We start from the raw sequence: 20,215 nt of genomic DNA on the forward strand, positions 1-20,215 counted from the left end.
ATAGCAAGGCCAGTAACTGAAGTTGTCCTTGTTTGACTGATCTCTCCCCTGGGATAAACAAGCAGTAGCTCTGCAGAGTGAAAAATCAGCAGCTCTTTGTTTATACAATCTGTTAAAATGCCTGCTTTGTGCATAAGAATTTGGGTATTTTCAAGACGACTGTTGAAAGATTAAATATTTTTTTCGTTATGGGAACAGTCCCAATTTGCTGGAGATGGCCATGTAAAGGCGCATACTTACAGCTGACATAAAACGTAAGTCTTTTTACTTTCTCACATTTCTCACATAATGGGGTGGGGATTGTGCATATTTTTACTTCTAATACAGGCTAGTACAATGCGAGTGAGCAGTTCATGTATTTATGAGTTAGAGAAAAATCCACTAATACGATAGCCATTTGCAAAACATATGAAGTTAGTGTTTAAAACTTTCAGTGCAGCATTCCAAGGGAATTAAAACTTTCTGAGCTGCTTAATCTGCAGAACCTTTGCCATCCTTTTGGTTTATACTGCTTATAAACATATTTCTCATCTTAAAGCTTGTAAATACAATACAGAAAGTTTTTGAAATTGGATAATTAAATCTTTCCATACATAGATAACTCTTCTTGACCCTATAATATTCTGTTACCTTGCTGAAGTATCATAAAGAGCCTGAAATAGAAAAATTGTGTTGAAACTCCTTTGGGCTTGCATTCTTGGAACATATCCTAGAGCAATTTCATGACTTAATTTGCATTTGGTGTTGGGGAATTTATAAGGCTCTGGTGCTTTGTTACTTGTGCCTAGGTTTTGAAAGGAGAAGAATGAATGCCTGTTAAGTTCGAAATAAAATTGAAGCCTTTTCTTATAAACATGGATGTGTTACCATTGAGGTGCCAGTAAGTTCATGGAGGTATTCAGAGCACTAGAAGCTATCTGTTGTCTTTCAAAGCTTACAAGTTATAGAAATTAAGGACAAACTTTTCAATTTTAATATTCATTTTTATAGAAATCAGTTGTACAAAATTTTTAAGACCATTAAAAGTAATCCATTACTTTTCTGTTATTTCCTAAATCTTTGCCTTGGCTATGGAAAGTGATTATTTTTTCTTGTTAGATATTCAAATAGGTTTTCTAAACTAAAGTTTAGAAATATTACCTTTTACAATAGACTTTTTAAAATGCAGTCCATTTTGAATCCTTTTAAGGTTACTGATTTGTTTACACTGTGTAGTTGTAAGATAACAAGTGCTGGCCCTGCTTCTTCATTATTCTTGTTTGTTGTTTGTCTGCTTGAAAAAAAGAATACACAAGTAATATTACCAATTTAATTGCATGAACATCAACATCGCATTTGATTGTACATCTTTGTAGATGGAGAAGGTCATGCTTGACCAATCTGGTGACCTTCTATGCTGGAGTGATGGCATTGGTGGACAAGGGAAAGGCAACAACTGAAGTCATTTACCTGGACTTGAGCAAGGCCTTTGACATGGTCCCCCACCACATCCTTATCTCCAAATTGGAGGGATGTGGATTTGGTTGGTGGACCACTCGATGGATAAGAAACTGGTTGAAAGGCCGCAGACAGAGGGTGGTCATCAATGGCTCCATGTCCAGGTGGAGGCTGGTAACGAGTGGCGTCCCCCAGGGGTCTGTCTTGGGACCGGTGCTCTTTAACATCTTTATCAATGACATCGATGACGGAATCGAGTGCACCCTCAGCAAGTTTGCTGACGACACCAAGCTGAGTGGTGCATTCAACATGATAGAAGGAAAGGATGCAATTTAGAGGGACCTCGAGAGGCCAGAAAGGTGGGCCCAGTGAACCTGATGAGGTTCAACATGGCAAAGTGCAGAGTTTTGCACTTGGGCCGGAGGAATCCCAGGCATCCATACAGACTGGAAGGAGCGGTCCTTGGGAGCAGCCCTGTGGAGAGGGACCTGGGGGTATCGATAGATGAAAAACTTAACATGAGCCAGCAGTGTGCCCTTGTGTCTTGGAAGGCAAATGGTATCCTGGGCTCCATCAAAAGAGGGGTGGCCAGCAGGGACAGGGAGGTGATTGTTCCCCTCTACTCTGCTCTTGTGAGGCCCCATCTTGGTACTATGTCCAAGTGTGGAGCCCCCAGTACAAAAAAAGACAGGGAGCTTTTGGAGAGGGTCCAGAGGAGGGCCATGAAGATGACCAGGGGACTGGAGCACCTCCCCTATGAGGACAGGCTGAGGGAGCTGAGCTTGTTCAGCCTGGAGAAGAGAAGGCTGCGGGGTGACCTCATTGCAGCATTTCAATACCTAAAGGGAGCCTACAAGCAGGAGGGGAATCAACTTTTTGAAATGGTAGATAACTGCAGGACAAGGGGGAATGGTTTTGAGTTGAGGGAGGGGAAGATTTAGGTTGGACGTCAGGGGGAAATTCTTTACAGAGAGAGTGGTGAGGTGCTGGAACAGGCTGCCCAGAGAGGTTGTGGATGATCTGTCCCTGGAGGTGTTCAAGGCCAGATTGGATGGGGCCCTGGGCAGCCTCGTCTAGCATTAAATGGGGAGGTTGGTGGCCCTGCTTGTGGCAGGGGGTTGGAGATTCATGATCCTTGAGGTCCCTTCCAACCCTGGCCATTCTGTGATTCCGTAGATGTAGGTGTCTTTACTGCTTCACAATGAGGGTCTTCTGAAGGTCGTTGAGTTATTCTATGTTTAGAATGCTTCTCTGGAACGAGGAGTTATTTTTGACATCTTGCATTATATGTTAGGTCACTTCAGTCATTTTAGAAAGAAAATACACTAGTAAGTTGAACACAGAAAGAACTGTGAATAGGTCCATACTTGTTCTGTGTAATTCTTTGTAATATTCCTTTTAGCTATTTTTTGCGTTAAACTTGCAGATGATACAATAATTTTGAAAAGGCTCTACCATAAGATTCTGTCTTCAAAATGCTGTAGAAGACTGTCCAGTCTTTGACAATAGCATTTTAACAATTTACTGCTTACAACTGAAATCAAACTGAGATTTTAGTGAATATTTACATTTTGAACTCCCTTCTGTTGCAAAGGTTGAAGTAACTCTGTGTTGTATGGCTGTTGTCTGTCATTGCTTTGCAAATATAGGAACTGTTGTACTTCAAAGGCTGTGTATAAATATACTGCACTAAGTCTTGTTTCTTTTTCCTGTCATTTATTATCGACTTTTACAGTAATAATAGGTCTGGTCTTTCATGCATTGTACATCTGAAAAATCCATTTGAGCTTGATTTTGCTTTCAGAAGGATTTAAGCTTAATCATGGTATTCCACAGGTATTTCTTTCATGGAGAGAATAAATTATATAATAGCAACTATTAATGATAATATTAAACCTAATAACTTCAACAGCTGGAATGATTTTTCTGCTAATATTTCACATGGAACCAATACAGCTGAGATAAGGTTGCCTGGTTCCTTTTATTCCTTATGAGTCATCAGCAGAACTGAATATCCACCCCCAGCCCTGCAAGCAGCCAGTATTGTGGAATCACCTTGGCAATGTTCAGAAAAATGTTGCTCCATAGCCTGGGCTTGAAACCACCCCGATTCTTGAGCTGGCTTTTAGTGGTTCCACAGAGAGTTATCTTAAGGAGAAAAAGCACCTGAATTCTATTTGTTTTGGAAAGGAAAGACCAGGGAGGTTGTGGAGAAAGGAGGAGGAGGTAGCTGCAGTGTGGAAGAGCTTTGTAAACTGGTGTCACAGGCAGGGTTTTGGGCGGGGGAAAAAAAAAAAGCAGTACTCCAAGGGAAATAGGAGGGTGAGAACAGGACTGTAGGGGGAGAACTAGGGAAAGGGGGGAGGGCAGTACCTTTGGTGGCAACCTGTCAGCTCCACTCAGCTGTCTTGCAAAAATGCTACTTGTATATTGGGAGAAGTCTTTTGGTCTGCTGAGAATAAATGAGTGAATGATGGTTGAGTGCCAGACCCCATGAAACATCTTCATCACATTGGCTCTGAAGGATCATATTTGCCACAGTTCCCTCCAGCTCAGAATTCTTTTAGAGACTCCTGTTCTTCCTTCTCTTCAATCCTTTTGGCAGATTCAATTTGCATTGCACACTGGGGAGTTAATTAATTTCCTGTTGGCGCAGACTACAAACCCCTGTACTAAATGTTGGTGTGTTGTGTTGCATATCAGTGTTGATAAATCTTATTTTTGCATGTTTGAATTACAGCATGTTTGATGTGCTGGAAGATATATCCAAGTGGTGTGTGCTTGCTGAATAAGTGGCACTCAAATGTGAAATCTACTTCAGTAACAGAGTGAATAAGATTACTCTGTTATAGAACTAAGAGACTTTATAAAAGCAATTTTTAATCATATGTCTTAGTATCGTGACTTAAAATTAAATTGCTGAAATTGGAAATCCAGATTTGAGCTGACATCATAACATGTGACCGTCAGTAGCAATGAAAATTGAAAACATGAGACAAGGGCATTAATTGCTGAATGGTTTATAAGCTTGCCCTGGATGTTCATCTTAAGTGTTAGCACTATTTTATTATATACAATAATAGTTATCATTTATGGATACTATGGGTGCATGAGATAAGGCATTCAAACTCATTTTACTCACCTCTGGCTCAAATCTTTTGTACTTTCAATTAAATACATAGAGCTACTTTCATACGTAACCTATTGCTTTTAGCAGGTCTGGAAATGTGAGCAAAACAGTAGGGGTCTTGGCAGCTAGGCTTGTCAACTCTGGGATTTGTATGTAGCCAGTTGCAGGACGAAGTGCTAAATGACCTAAGAGTGAATGTATCTGTAAAGTTATCTTCTTTTTTTATTAGCAATTTGAATTTTTGTTTGCTAGTAATCCTTACAAAGAAATCTTGAAATCTGGTTGACAACTATCCTGCAGAGATGGTTGTTGCAGTCTTCAGTACAGTTTAATAGAGTGTAACATCTTATGCAATGTGTGTAACTGACAAGGGCTGTAATCAAACTTCTTTTGAGGTGACTCAATAGTTATCATTTTAAGCCAATTTGCAGCTACATTCATTTTTGGAGTCTCAAGATATTTTCCTTAATTTTGTTTGTTTGTATTCTATAACTGACAGAATACGGTACAAAATTTGATAGTTTGAAAAAGAAGTTTAAGACTATCATATTAACTTTTACACAATCTCAAATCTAGAATGCTTATTTCTAAAATATATTCACTTTGCATGTAGCCTTGTCAGTGCATTTCAGAATATTCAAGATTTGAAATCATATATAGTTGACTTCATTGTATTTTGGTAAAACAGGAGAAAAAGTAGGACCTCTGCTTTCCACACTGTTCACAGCTGCTGTAGAGGTGAGGATCTGTTTTCTTATCTTGAAGAATACAGCTCTTGCTCTCACTGCCCTCCCAGAATACAAGTTAAAACTTTGCCTGTGGTATTTGTGTCTGTTGTATTTTGGTCTGTGTATGTCTCCTGTGACTTTAAAAGATTAAACATGATCAGTCTTGCTGTACTTTTCCAGCATCAGAATATGCTAAAGTCAGCTTGAATATTTAAGAAGTGGGGTCAAAATATGATCTTGCATTAGCAGAAATATATGCATGTTGTGTCAGGTGCCATTGAATACTGGTGCAAGCCAGAGAGGCTTGCGGTTTGTTATATTGACCACAGTCCCTCCAAACGAAATCTTGCAATGGAGCAAAGGTGTTGATCAAGTACGGATTTTTATTTTTATTTTATTTACTAAAAGATGGGTGAGTGAGAGAGGAAGAAGAAAAGGAAGGAAACTAAAAGAAGTCACCACTGCAGATCCCATGATGTCCTGAGGGTCTGTTCTCCTCTTTCTACGGTGGTTGAGGATGTGATGGGCTGAGTGGTGCTGCCTGTGGGGTTGGCAGTGCCTTTTGCCTTATGACGGTCCCCTCCAACTGGGTCAGGAGCTTTTGCCAGGCAGAGAGTGTCCAGCATTTCATGCTGTGCGCATGCCGCACTGTCTGTGCTTCTCCCCTCGCATGGCAGTGGTTGGGGAGGGTGGAAAAGTAGGGAGGGACAGGAGACAGCCTTAAGCAAAATGGCTAACTCCTTGCTGCTTCTTTGCTCTTGCACTCATGTGTTTGTTCTGTAACATTCACTAGAGTCTTACTGTGCAATTTTTTTGTTCTGAGGCCTTCTCAAGATTAGTTTTGTTCCACTAGTCACCAGTTAGCTGTGAGCCTGTCTCTTAACCAGTGGGAAAGAGAGCAGGAATTTACAATGCTACAGTTCCATATATTATTGTCACAGAGTCTGAGCCAGGAAGAAACATGTCACTTCATTCCCACACAGGTTTGGCAAACATTTTCAGGCCACCATCAGAAAATCCTTTCTAGTGATAATCTTAGGGAGTAAGGTGTAGCTTATCAGAAATCGAGCAACATATAGTTGTTGAGACAGGCAGATTACCTTTTTTCTTTTTAATATACTCCGGATACACTTGTGCTGTGCAGGTTGAGGAGAGGCATGCAAACAAGGTGCAGCAAGAGATGTAAACTTGCCATGGTTCAAAAGTAGCATCACACAGTTAGAATGTCTGATCAGTAATTTTAGGCCAAACTGAGGCCTGGGTTGTGCACCTTCTGTGTGTTTTAATTCCCTACTTAGGAAAAATATATCACCCTTACTCCTGTACTCCCACCCCTGCAAAAAAAGCAAATCACCTTTTGTCTCCTTTGTCAATGAGAGTTCCTACATAGCTTAAGCCTGAGATTTCAAAATAGGTTTAAATGCTTTTATAGGTGAAAATGAGGTTATTTGACAGTGAGCTGGCTGTAGCTTTTGTATTTTGCTTTATTGGGTAGTTCCAGTAGTAAACATAATTTATTGAAGGAAAGCTATGAAATGACTTTAGTTGCCTGTTCTGAATGATATTTTTTAAAGAACTCCACTCTTTGCTTGCTTTTATTTTAATGTAAGGTACATGGTGCAACTTGTATACGCGTATTGTCTGAAGGATTTGAATGGCCTGCCTGTCTGATTCATTTTAATAGATTCCAGCCTTTTTCCATGACATCATTATTATAACAGCCTTCCTAGCAAATATGAACAGCTGCTGTGTATTTTTTTCTGTGTTTTATATTAAAGCAGTAACAACTTTTCCATTCTCTACCAATGACAGCAATAGTCTTGTCTGATGTAGAACAAAATGAAAAAAAGTTAAAAGTAAGGATCTGTGATGCTGTTAACAGGCCATTAATGTAACAGGTCCCCATGTATGAATCGTTTCATAATGCAATAAGGGATTACTTATGCTGCTGTCATACTGGTCAAAGGTTGGTCCCATTTCCTTCTGCCTCTCCTCTGACCCAAACTGTGCATTAAAGTTGATAAAAACTGTGTTGTACTCAGCTTCCTGGCCCAGAAGGCAAATCGTGTGAAGTATGTTAATGTAGTCTTTTTTTTTTCCTAAATATAATTATTATGCAGACTGCATGTAGAGGTTTTAAAATTCTTGTCAATTCTTATAGTTCAGGTCAAGGAGACTTGCTTCACTGTTTCTCTGTGCATCTCGAGTTCAGTGATGCCATGGAGGCCACTTTACGGAGAGGCTGTAGTACTGAATAGAAGTAGGAATTTGTTGCTATCACTGTTATGTCTAATTTCCTATCACTTCTTCTAAGTAAAGGTGGCAGAGGATATGGGCACTCATACTGTTGTTGTGCATTTTGTCTGGGATGCCTGGACTGGAGTCTCAGTATCTTGTTGGTGATATGCATGAACTGAACTTGGGTCTCTGTGTTCCAGTAAATATCTGCATTTAATGTGACAAAAATAGAAAGTATGTCCAAAACATTCCCTTGACATGTCCCTAGATAGAGAGCTGCCATGCTACACAGAGCAGCAAGATGCTTGTTGATCAGCCAGTTCATGTCTCACCTGGATCTTCTCCCTGGAGTAAGGAGACAAAACTGGCAATTGCTGTTCAGTGCCCAGTAGCCTGACTGGGGCATGGCCTGGCTCACAGACTTGCCAAGCCTCATGGGGTAATATGGCCACAAAAAGATAGACAATCAATTAATGCTGTTACCTTAGCTGTCTTTTGCAGTACTTTCTTTGTGTGGAAGAAGATCCAGCAGCTAAGTGCCTCTCGTGTCTCTGTGATGCAGAGGGATTGCTTGTACACCAGGTAGGTGGTTGTGAGCCAGCTGAAGATACTAAGAGAAAATCAATGCTAACCTTGCAACATGAAGCTAGATAAGGAGTATATTGTTCCTGTCTATGGTATTAATCAAATGATGCCCATTTTGTGGCTGCATATAGAGAAATAATTTCATAAAAAAAAATAACTAATGCCTTCTGGGGATTATCAGTTACAAACCACTCTTGCTATCTAAGAGGAACCTTACAAAAGAGTGCCTGACTTTTCTACAGACATATCCTAAAGCAGATGTAATACTAATATTCAATATAGCAAAACATATGGAAATTACCTTCTGATTTGTAAATGCAGAACATCTAATTCAGCAAGTGAAATATGAGGTGGCTGCCTAGCAAAAAGAAGTTATTCTTTTGAACATTTGACACTGTGTTGTACCAAGTGACTAATGTTTGGTGTCCGTTACTATGGCTTTTGTGCCAAACAATACTCTGGGTAGGAGGACACTTTAAAAACATTCCTATTTTTGAAGGTCAGGCCACATTGGCTGGGATGGTATGATTAAAACAAATCCAGTTTCATTCTAAATGCAAATAACTTATGAAGGCTCTTCTTATCATTCTCTTATTAAAATTGGAAGAAATGAAAAAAAAATCAGATGTTTAGTAGAACAAAATCTAATTTTAATGTTTTTTTTTTCTAACAATTAGAAAGCAAATGAGGAAACACCATGTTACACAGAAATTTGCGGTCACTTACCTGTGCTAAGTGCAGAAATTATTTTTTCCTTCCTCTTTCTTCAATCCCATATTGTTTTAGAAAGTTTTGCTTTCTTGCATTGCACTCATAGCCAGTTTGGCTCATATGTGGTGTAAAACCAAGGTTTTAAACTAGTTCTTATCAGTAAGTAAACTTCTTTACAGAACTGTTTGTTCATTCCTCCCCCCAAATTGTTTCAGAGAGTAATTGTTATTTGCATAAATATATATTTTAATATATTTTAACTATTAGCTAGATTACAGAAATTTTGTCTAAAGAAATAAAGATATTTTATACTCTTTTTGTTTTTAAAATGCAGATCTTCAGGCATCCTCCAGTGATGATAGATTTTACTGTAGAAAAGGATTATGCATTAGTTATAACTTACAATATATACATTAAGTTGTTCAGTGGTAACGATTGCATCTGTTTGATCTATAAGACAAAGCAAAATTATGGAGGAATTCCATGAAAATTAATATATTTAATCTATGTTCCATCTCTGAATCAAGTATGGCTCATGTATTTGTAATCTGAATATAAAGAGATCTGGAAAATAAATGCCCTGCCTTTCATGAAGGATGTTTTATGTTTTGCTGTTTAGAACTCTGAAATAAAACTCAGTGTATCTTGGTAGGAAAATGTGTCCCAAAAACGTACTTCAATGAAGAATTACCTGTCTTTTTCCAATTGAGAACCTTCTTAGAAGGATTAAGCTGAAATGGCTTTGCTAATGAAAGCACGTTTGAGTGAGAGGAGATAGCAATGAAAAGTTTTTAAATTCAGTACATTCATTCCATAAATTAATGCTAGTAAATCATATGCTGAAAATTGTTTTTCTCATGTTACAGTATAGCTGTTAATTAGATTTGTACTAAAGCTAATAATAGACTATGAAAAGAAAAAATATATTTTAGACAAATGTACATTTTCAGATATTTATTGCACATCCTGGTTACATTCCCTGAGCATGAAGCGTGTCAGTCAACTGTTTCACCTGTTCTGCCAGAAGCAATCAGAATATCAAAATATGTAAGATAGGAAGGCCCACAGCACTTGAAAAGCTTTGTTTCTGTGAGCATTTCTCTGCTATATAAGCATGTTCCTCATGATAAGTCCTTTAGGGTATAGCGTGTGTTGGAGTACCACTTGCCAAGCCCAATACTTATCAGTCTGTCAGTGTTGCCATAACATAGGGGAAATTTGTGGAGGAAAATAATTTTATCTCATTAGTCCTATTAAAAATCTTCTGTGAGTGAGATTGATTTGGTAATGCTTTGTAATCAGTGGTTGCCTTTAAAGCCAGTAGCCTGTTCTCTGTGAAATCAACTGATGCCTGTTAAACAAAAAGTTTCTGAAGAAAAGTAAATACTGCAAGCCATTATTACAACAAAAAGTCATAGTGTCTCTGTTGTAGCCTCAGTGTTAATCAGGACAGGGTTTATAGGGAGAGGTAATATCTTTTATTAGATTTATCAATCTAGCTGGGAAAAAACCACAGACTTTCAGGCAACCAAGCCCTTATTCAGGTCTGTGGAAGAAAGGCTTTCTGTGGCCCGAAAGCTTGTCTGTTTTCCAACTGTATCAGTTGCTCTAAGGAAGTATATTGCTTCTCCTTGACTGAAACATTAGCATTCCTGTTGGCCCTGCTAGTAGGGAAGCCAGCTGTTGCATGGACATGATGTTTTGTTGAATTTCTTATGTTGTAACTCTGCTCGTGCTTTACCTGCCCTGCACTTCTCAGACATTAGGTCCTCCCTCTAGACAGAAAAGGAGAAAATGTTCCTGTACAAAGATGACTACTCAGACTGATAACATTCAGCAGAGAGTTGATGACTTTTTTCTACTTTGAACTTTGCACAAAAAAGGAAAATTTGCCCTTTGTGGGATCCCTCCTTGCTGCTTGTGAGATGTATATCCCTATCTCCTGTTAGTTCTAATCCTACTTGTTTGGCCAGCCCATGTGCTGGAAGGGTTACAGAAGAGAAAATCCTTCCCTGGGCATCCCCCTGCTTTTTAATAGGTCTGATTTGTGATGTGCCATGATGCTCCCCCAGTGCTCAAAAGTCTCTTGCCTGGTTTTAGAAAGGGCCCACCAGACACAAAATAGAAGATAAAAATATTTGGTGTCTTGATGGAAAGTGAGTCTAAAGGGGTCTGCTGTAACATAGAAAACAGAAGGAGCAGTGTTTCCACCTAATGCGCCAAACATCTTGGAGTCAAATGCAGAAAATGTTTATAGTGTTGTATAGTTTTATTGCTACAGACTGATGGAAAACAGCTTATTGAGTGACTTTCAGGAACTATACTTTGTACCAGTGGGCTATCAAATAGTGGGCAGAGGAATCCCTCTCTTTGCTGTAGGGTGACACTGGAGAATCTGTAGTTGTTCTCAGCTTTCTTGTGTTGTATATGAGAATAAATGCTGGTTTTGGATTCACTGAGGTTCTAAATTCACAGGGATGAGTTTGGCTGTAGTGCCAGAGACTGTGTGGGTACTTGAGGGCATGAGCCCTCATGGAGCACTGGAAGCAGCACCTTGGGACTGTGGCCTTTCCCCCAGTCCCATATAAACCTGCTTATTGGGATTTAGTGTTTATCTGTTGTTCTTGAGCTATGTTTTGCCTGGGTTTCCTTGGTGTGACATACATTACCATTGCAGTTACTGCTGTCTGGACCATGCATGTTCACTGTAGTTCTTGTATCATTCTTGGTAGGAATAGCCTCGTTTGGAGCAATAAATGTTATTAAAATGAAGAAGCTCAGTCACAAGCTCATCAGTAACCTTTGTTTGGTAGTTTTTGCTGTCTTCACCACAGTCACAGTACTACACTAATTCCTGTTAGCTGCTGAAGACAAACGGCAGGCTGAAGCCAGGGTGGCTGTGGGGTCCTGAGGCAGTCTGGCACTTTTTGCTGCTGCAGCGAGGGAACAGATTGTGCTCCTAGCCTGCTGTGGAATGAGGTGTGACTGAGTTGTCCTGTTTCCTCGAGGAACCGGACCAGGGCATGAGGCTGAGGCAAGGGCCTGAAAAATGTATCCTGTGCTTTCATGCCAGGGCATACTTGAGCTGATGTGCTTCCTGTTGTGTTCAGAGGCAGTGATTAAGGAGGACTTGGATTTAAACATGAAGATGGATGTTTTGTATGTTAGGTAGACTAAAAAATAAGTGTGGGAAGAAAGGTGTGAAGGAACAAAAATGTTATAACTGCATTTTCTCAGATACCTTTTTTTTGTGTGTTATGTGTCCATTACTTTTTGGTATCTGGAAGAAAAATTTATTCTTTGTTTGCTCTCAGTTGCTATGCACTGATCCACATTTTCCTTCAGATCCCTTAATATCCTTAAGAGTTTTTACTTAACATCTGTCAACTCTGACTATCTAAGAGACCCTGATATGCTGAGTCCTTCTCTAAGCTATGTGCTTTGAATCCCATCTTACCCTGGTCCTGGAATCTTTTTGGCTTTGCTACCATCAGACTGGGATGAGCAGATGAAGGGGATGCTTCTTAGTATCTTAGTATCTTACTGTCTCCAAATAAAAAGTGAAAAACTTGAAAAAAGCCCAACACCAATCACATTGTAACAAAGGAGCTTTCTGTTGTAGCAAAGAAGGTGGTAGCTGTCCTTTCTGTTCCTATTGCTGTTCACCTTCCCACAAGCACCTTGCCTGGTTCTTACTAGCTGCTGTGATCAGCCACAGTTTGGCATAGTTCTCTGTAGCTGAAGAGGTATCAAAAATTGTTCACTTGCTTGTAAACGTGAGAATCCGGCTGTAATATTTATTCCCCATTCATGTTTAGAAGATCATTTTGCAGCCAAAATAAAGCTTAAAATGTAGATACCTATCCAAACGCTCCACTTGACAAATGCCAAGAGTTTTGCTTTCAAGCCTTGATTAAATAACTAGCATTGAGGCACATGAGTGGAGAAGAAAAGCAGTGAACACGTAGTGTGAATTACTGGTTGGTAGCTGGAATACAGGTAGAACAAAATAGTTCACTCAGAGGGGACCTACAAATATCATGAAATCCAACTGCCTGAATACTTTAGGGCTAATCAAAAGGTAAAGCATATTATTAATATATATAGTGACAACCAAAAACACAAGGTACAAATAATTGGCAGGTATGGCTGAGAAAAGCCAAGGAAAGGGACAAAAAAAAAAGTGGAGGAAGAGTCTGAATAAGGAGGCCACCGTTACTAACGCAGTCTGTAACGTGTGAGGACTGTGTATGTAGGACAAATCACTGCTATCCAAATCTCTTGAAAAAATAATGAGACACATACACAGCTACCACCATGAAAGCTTAATGTGGAAGGTCTGCTGTAAATTATGCTTCAGTGTAATGTGCACGGAGACTCTGAATGTTGGAACTTGTGTCTCCCTGAGTATAATTTGAGGTACATGTGGTAGTAATTCAAAGACACTCTATTGCCCTAATTTCTAATGTACGCATCTTGTAGTCTTGTTGAATTTTGCCAAATCTAGGATACTAATAATAAATAATGTCTTTTTTCTTTTTCTTTCTTTCTTTTTTTTCTTTTTTTTTTTTTTTCCTATGTAAAGAATTTGGAAGCCAGCCTATTGAATCTAAATAGCTTTATAATGATAAAATTCCAACAATAAAAAAATATAGAAGCAATGAGAATCAAATGGAATCTTTTCTTTAGTGTTGCATATAACACCCAAATAAAATATTTTTTTTTATTGCTCTCTGGTTTCTACTTAACTACTTCGAGCATTGTCATGACAGAAATGAAATTCTTTAGATCTGTTTGCTTCAGTAAGCTGAGAGGAAATACAGCCTCTGTTCTTTGTAACTTTTCAGAATTTTGCAACAAGGATTTCTTTTTTCTGTCTTTGTTAATAGCACCATCCTCTTGACAAATGCTTATTTTTTGGGAGGTGGTAAATTAGTTTCATTTCTCTGCTTCTACAAAATTCCATTTTTCTTATCCACATATATTACAAGGCGAGGCTCGTCTCTAGTTTCTATAAAGAATGTGAACTTTGGGAAACCTTAGTACATGTACACTAATTCTACTTCTTAGTATTTGCACGTTGCAAATACTTCAAGAAACTTTAGTTCTCCAGAAAATTTTTGGAGTTATTCCTTTTCTCCTTTTCACAGAACCCTTCCTTATGCATCCTCACAACATTTTGTAACCATGTGTTCCGGGGCCTCCTTGCACACCCCTTTTTCATTCTGTGAAGAATGTACTCATTCCCTGGACATCCTTTCCTCCTCTTAGTTTGGAATTTTTCCTGATTCTTCAGGTGCCTCAGGTGCATAGTTCCTCCTCACAGGTGTCTTTTTTTTCCTGGTAATAATTCAAGAGCTTCTTCTCTGTTCTTCTGCCATGTCCCTCATGTCCCTCTCTCTTTTAATCTACTCTGTTTTTTGTTTTGTTTTGTTTTGTTTTTAGGAAGAGATGGAACTTCTGCTTTTGTCTAATGTCAGTTCAGTGAGTCACATGTTATCTGATCAGTGGCATTTTCTGGGGACTTGGAACGTTCTGTTTATCCATTGAACTCTGTCTTTCCTTCATTGAAAGAGGACAAAGTAACCCCAAACACCTTCTTATCACTAGCTATTATGACTAAAATTATTTATCTGTCTCAAAGCTCATGATTACAAAGTGTAATGTGTTATGTTTATTTATTTTATCTTGCATCTGAACAAAAAATACAGTATTTTTCTAGACAACATGGTTGAATTGTATGTAATTTTTAGGATGTTCTCTTTTTAAATTTTGCTTAATTATAGCTTATCTTTGAGCAACTTACTTTTGGTTTAATGAAGAATGAAGAAATATTGTTTACCTTTGGAAAATAATCTAACAATATATTATGAACATTCAGAAAGAAAAAGTTAGAAGCTAGGCTTCTCGTTCTCTATTCTTGCATTTTTCAGTATAAGTTATACTCCTGTTCTTAACTATCTCAACTTTGCTTATCAGTGTCTTAAATGTGTTTTCTTAATTGTTAGAATAAAGATTATAGAGACAAAATATATCATATACTTAAAATAAATGTATATATTTTTTTCCTTTATTTTCTATCTCTGAGAAAATGCCGCTTCTCCTCCTCCCAGGTGACTGTTTTTGTTCTAAACCTTTTGACCACCAACTTCAGAGTGCTCAATTTCTTTTTTGGCTCCTGCAGCCTACAGTTTCCCAGAAACTATATATGAAATATTAATGCAAAATCACCCTGAGACTGGTTTCCCCAAAGCTTCTGGAAGAAAACTAGAAATTGATTGTGAAAGAGAGAGTCTATGAATTCTTCTTCTTCTTCTTTTTTTTTTTTTTTTCCTCCTACAAGAAAGCCCATAGCCAGGCTTTGCTAGGTTTCCAGTTTCCTGGAAGGCTGTGCAAAATTTTCTTGTTTGTGTTAACAAGCAATTCATACAGTTAATCAGATATGTAGTTACAGGGAGAAGGATGGTGGTTGGCTGCATTTTATAAACCCCTGCGACATAATTGGTTTTCTTGCCACACGTTGTGTGCCCTTGCTGTGCAACCATAAAATCAGTTTGCAACTGCATGGAGCAGGGTTCAGAACAGCATTTCCCATATAGCTTATTTTTTTTCAGCTAGTAGCCAGCAGATCAGAGTTTGGAAGGGATAGAGGCAAAAAGCAGGGAATTTTTAAACAACAGTTTTTTAAGGGAAATGGCCAATAACTTCTCAAGCTTTGAAGTTTCATTTTCATAATTTAGCACTTGGATACATGGGCTCTTAATCATTACAAGCTAGCATTTGCCAAAAAACATGTTGTGAATAGTGACAGGAAACAATTCCAAGACGGAATAACTATGGAAATATCCATAACTGACTGAATGATGATCTTTTGTCAATGAACTACTTCTTAGTGCAGTTCTTTTTACTTTTCCCTAGTCCAGTGTTTTAAAACAGATGTATTTTCAATGTCTTTATAAGCGTGTTTTGGTAGTTTTGTTAGTCATATGCCCATCTGCCCTATTTTTGTAACATTATTTGTTTTTTTTTAAATTCAAACTTTGTCTAAAATGACTAAAAACAATGGATTGAAAGCTGCTTTGGATTGGAAAATGAAATTATTATGTGAATGTTTGACTAATGAGAGGAATTTTCCCTGGCATGAAATGGGGAAGTAAAGAAGGCAGACCCAGGCACTGCTCAGTGGTGTGTAGTGATGGTTTAAGAGGCAATAGGCACAAATGCAAGTGTAAATGTATTTGATGTGTTGCTTTCATGTTTTAATGTGATGAATCATTTTGTTCATATAAATGTTAGCCAGAGGAAAGTCGCTGTTCTGGCTTGGAGGGTCTGTGACCATAAATCAGTGAGTTCTTTTGTAACAAAAACCAGAATATAAGCTGGTAGTGCTTCACCGTTTCCAGGCTTCCCATGTCATGGACCAATGGCTACCTGTAAACAGGGTAAGGAATCAAGTGTACAAGTTTTGAACCCTATTCAGATTCCACATCAAGGTTAAACTCAGCATGCTCATGTTCTTTCTGCCTTTCTTATCTTGACTAGCCAGAGAACATAAGTATGAGACCTTGAGAATATTGAGAATAGCAAATATTCCTACATGTATTTGAATGATACCAGTTGCAATAACTAACTCTTCAAGAAAAGTAAGTTATATAGGATTGCAAGAAATAAATCAATTACATTTGTCTGAGAAACACTTAAAGAGTTAGTTTGTTCTTCCCATGTATTGGACTCCTATTTATTTTATATTTCTCCTCCAGTGAACTCTTCTATCATACATATGCCTGCAATATGTGTTTTAGAAGGAATTTGACTCTAACCCAAATATTTAGTCTGATTTAAACAAGTCCAATTCACTGCATATCATTACCTCTGTTTTTGCTTCTGCCATGAGTACTGTAGCTGTCCAGCATCAGGCATCCAGCTGAGAGTGCTGGTATCCAGCTGTATGGGGAAGTCCAGCATCAGGAGCAAAATGAGGTACCTGTAAGACATCAATGAGATATGTGTTTGTGGATAAGTAACATATTTCATTCTCCTTCACTGCTCAGAAACTTTGCCACCAAAGACAAAAATTCAGTATGTTTAAGTAAACATTCTTGTAAATATAAAATGAATAAAAATTACACATGTAAAATAATTATAGCTGAAATTTACACTGCTTTTTGACCTTGCTGTTCCTTATATTTTTTTCTATGAAGTTAGGAAAAAAAGACATTGGACTGCAGAAGTCTGGAATTGTTTGTAACGTTCTCATTTGTCCTATAAAGTCACTACTGCACAAGATCATAAATAAACAGGCATTCCTAAACATGTGTCGCATTTGTTTAGCCATCACCAGTTCTTAAAGGTATTGTTTTACTCTGCTGGAGTACAAGCCTTGCGTAAGATTTCTTCAGAATCATCTTTGTAACACAAATGCGTCACATGGGAAATTTGAGTATACTAGTGAATTAGGTTATTTTTATATCCTAATTGGAAATTATTGACAAGATATTATGGCTTTTATCATGGGAATGAAGAATTTCTTAAGTATTATTTCTGACATACATAGTGCTTTTTCTCATTGGGAACCTTGCAGATTAACTACTCCTAATTACTATTCATTGATGGTTCTTTTTCTTTCCTTTATTTTTTTTTTACTTTTTATTTTTCTCCTTTTTATTGTTTCCTTTTCCTCTTATTTTTTTCTTTGTTATATAATTATTTACAATTATATATTGTAAATAATAGTATATATTGTAATAAACATATTTTGACTGTTTCTTTCTGCTTTTTTTCTCTCAGTTATTGTCTTCCTCCTGTGCAGTATGCCTATGTTATGATTCTATTTTTGTAAACAGTTTGAATTTTTATATTTTTCCTTCTCGACAGCATTAAGCAACAGTTATGTTGCACATAGTTTATAAGGTGCTGTCTTAAAAGCAACAAATTAAGTCACAAAAAAATTGTAATCATCAAATAACATACAAATAGGTTGGCTTAGAACATCAGAAGTTTTAAAATGGAATATTTTCCTCTTCTTCTAAGCAAAATTATAAATAAGGAGAAAAAACCATTCAGCTTTATAACCTTCTAACTTCCACTCTGACAACTGGCAGCAAAGTGGGCTCTTCACTGGGTTCATTGGCTTAGTGCTTCAGGGCAGCATATTTCCTGGTAGATCGAAGGCTGCCTTATTTGTCCAGAGAGGAGCAAAATGATTACTTTGTGTTATGAAACTATGCTAATATGGTTATTATTTGCATTAGTGCCTCATTTCTTGGAAATGGCGAGGCCACTCTTACGGTGTATAAATGGCCTACAGTCAATTTTTATTCAAGTAGCAGCATTTTTATTGACGCAGCATTTGTTGATTGTCTTGGGATGAACAGAAAAGTGAAACCACATTCCCCAAATTGCTTGCTGTGTGATGTCTTTATATTTTTAATGGTCTTCTCTTCAGAAGTCCCGTTTCAGTATTGCTTCAGTTGAAAAGAACAAATAGCCTATTTATTAAGTGTGCAGTCAATACCATTTCAGCTAATAGTGAATAAGCACTTACAATAATCTATCAACAGTAAACTTTTTTTGGAGTCATGTATGATCTTCCTGTCTGCTCCCTGGAGCCCAAAGTATTTATTACTTGGAAACAAAGAACCTTAGAGCCAAAGGTAAGCAACAGTGTGCTGAAAGAGTGGGAACATGGCTGTAAATGGGAATATAGTGGAGAACAGTGAATAACAGGCCTCTGATGGGACCAACTGTGTGTTCAGTGTTCCCTTCCCACCCAATGCCCTCCCAGCTAGTTCAGCTAAGCGGTATGACTCCCCTGGCCATGCTCGTAAAATGTTCATGCTCTACCCTGTATTTCATATGTATTCATTATTCAACAAGGAATGCATGTTTATTCCAGACAAACACAAAACATTAGGTTCTCCAGCCCCTGTTTTGAGTGTATTGATCCACGTATGTCACAGAGTGAGCATCGTTTTGCACCCTGTAGTTCTTCAGTTGTGGCAAATCTGTATCATGGAAGTCTGTATTTAAGAAAATGACATAATCTTTTTCACATTAACTTTGTAAGCAAATGCCAATAACTTTGAGGGCTGCTCCAAAAGTAGTGCCTCATACTTTATTATACTGGCCCATTATGTCAGAGGTGGATGTTGGTGGTATGTCAGTAGAGGCTGAACCTTTCTGCAAATATTCCTTTACATTTTATTGCCATATGATAGATGGCATCAGAGTGGGCAGTCTGGCAAAATTGCACCTGACATGGAAGTATGTATGAAGCAAAGATGTGTCGTCAAATTTCTTGGTGTGATGCTGGAATGGGTTGCCCAGAGAGGTTGTGGATGTCTCATCCCTGGAGATGTTCAAGACCAGGTGGGCTGGGGCCCTGGGCAATCTGATCAATTATTTGATTTAGTGGCCGGCAACATTGCCTGTGGCAGGGAAGTTGGAACTTGATGATGATGATCCTTGAGGTTCCTTCCAACCCAAGCTGTTCTATGATTCATCTGTTAAAAAAAAAAAAAAAAAAAATTAAAAAATTGCACCCATTCATTGATGTTTGCTGAATGCCATGGAGAGCAAACAGTGGATGTGAGCACAGTGAGGTGGTGGTTGGTATGTTTCAAACAGTGGCAACAGAGATGTGAAAGACGAGCCATGCTCCAGACAGCCATGCACAGCTGTCACACCATGAAATGAAGAGCTCTTCTTGATAGCTGGTGAAAATGCATAGCTAATGTTGGTGACTATGCTGAAAAAGAGTGTTTTGTTGCTGATGATTTACTCTGTGGAATAGTGTCACTGTGCTCTTTGTAACTGTTGTTGCTTCCGTGGAAATAAATAGGAGGCATTACTTTTGGAGCAACCTATGTGTTACACTGATTTACAGGGCTTTAGCAAGCTTTAAGAATGCGAGTTTTGTTTTACTTTAAGACATGTATGAATAAATCCCTTAAAACTAAATAGAATTCACTCTGAGTGAAGGTTATTAGGGTGGTTCATAATGCTAGTATGAATGAAATATGATAAAGTCTCATTGCAGTATTTGGAACATGTTTGGAGTTTTGAATAGAAATTCTCAAGAAGAAGAAGGGAAACTTTGTTTATATTTTTAACATATGCCTTCTGACATTTTAAATGCTCTTAGTGGCGCATTTGGTGAAAACAAATTCACAGCAAACACTGATAACACTGCAAGGTTATCTTCCTTTTAGAATTCCCTTTTCTTTGTTCATTTGTATTCGTGCTGGAAACAACCCACTTAAATAAACCTCTAATCAGTGCTGATGTTAGAAAATATGTAGTTTTTCTGTTATATCTGATAAGATGGAGATGTTTGGCTTAAGAGAAAAAGACTTAGTGAAAATCAGGCTAATCGTTAAGGCTGTGG

General features: G+C 38.0%; 1 protein-coding gene across 8 annotated transcripts in view; it reads left to right on the plus strand.

The window, feature by feature from the left end:
• The window catches only part of BMPR1B (bone morphogenetic protein receptor type 1B), a 237,789-nt gene that overhangs the window by 87,830 nt on the left and 129,744 nt on the right, over window positions 1-20,215 (plus strand). For 2 of the 8 annotated variants that reach the window (XM_090139296.1, XM_090139300.1), the window contains one exon: window positions 199-254. The exons of 5 other annotated variants lie outside the window; for them this stretch is intronic. Coding sequence is in view for 1 of the 3 variants with exons in the window: in XM_090139293.1 (XP_089995419.1) it covers window positions 8,090-8,115 (26 nt within the window). In the remaining 2 variants the exon portion in view is untranslated. Of the gene's footprint in view, window positions 1-198; window positions 255-1,139; window positions 8,116-20,215 lie in introns of those variants that run through there. One more of the 8 variants, XM_090139293.1, reaches the window with a different exon arrangement.

This window comes from Phasianus colchicus, chromosome 4 (genome assembly GCF_987193195.1).
Source record: "Phasianus colchicus chromosome 4, bPhaCol1.hap1.1, whole genome shotgun sequence".
In the NCBI taxonomy this organism is placed as follows: Eukaryota; Metazoa; Chordata; class Aves; order Galliformes; family Phasianidae; genus Phasianus; species Phasianus colchicus.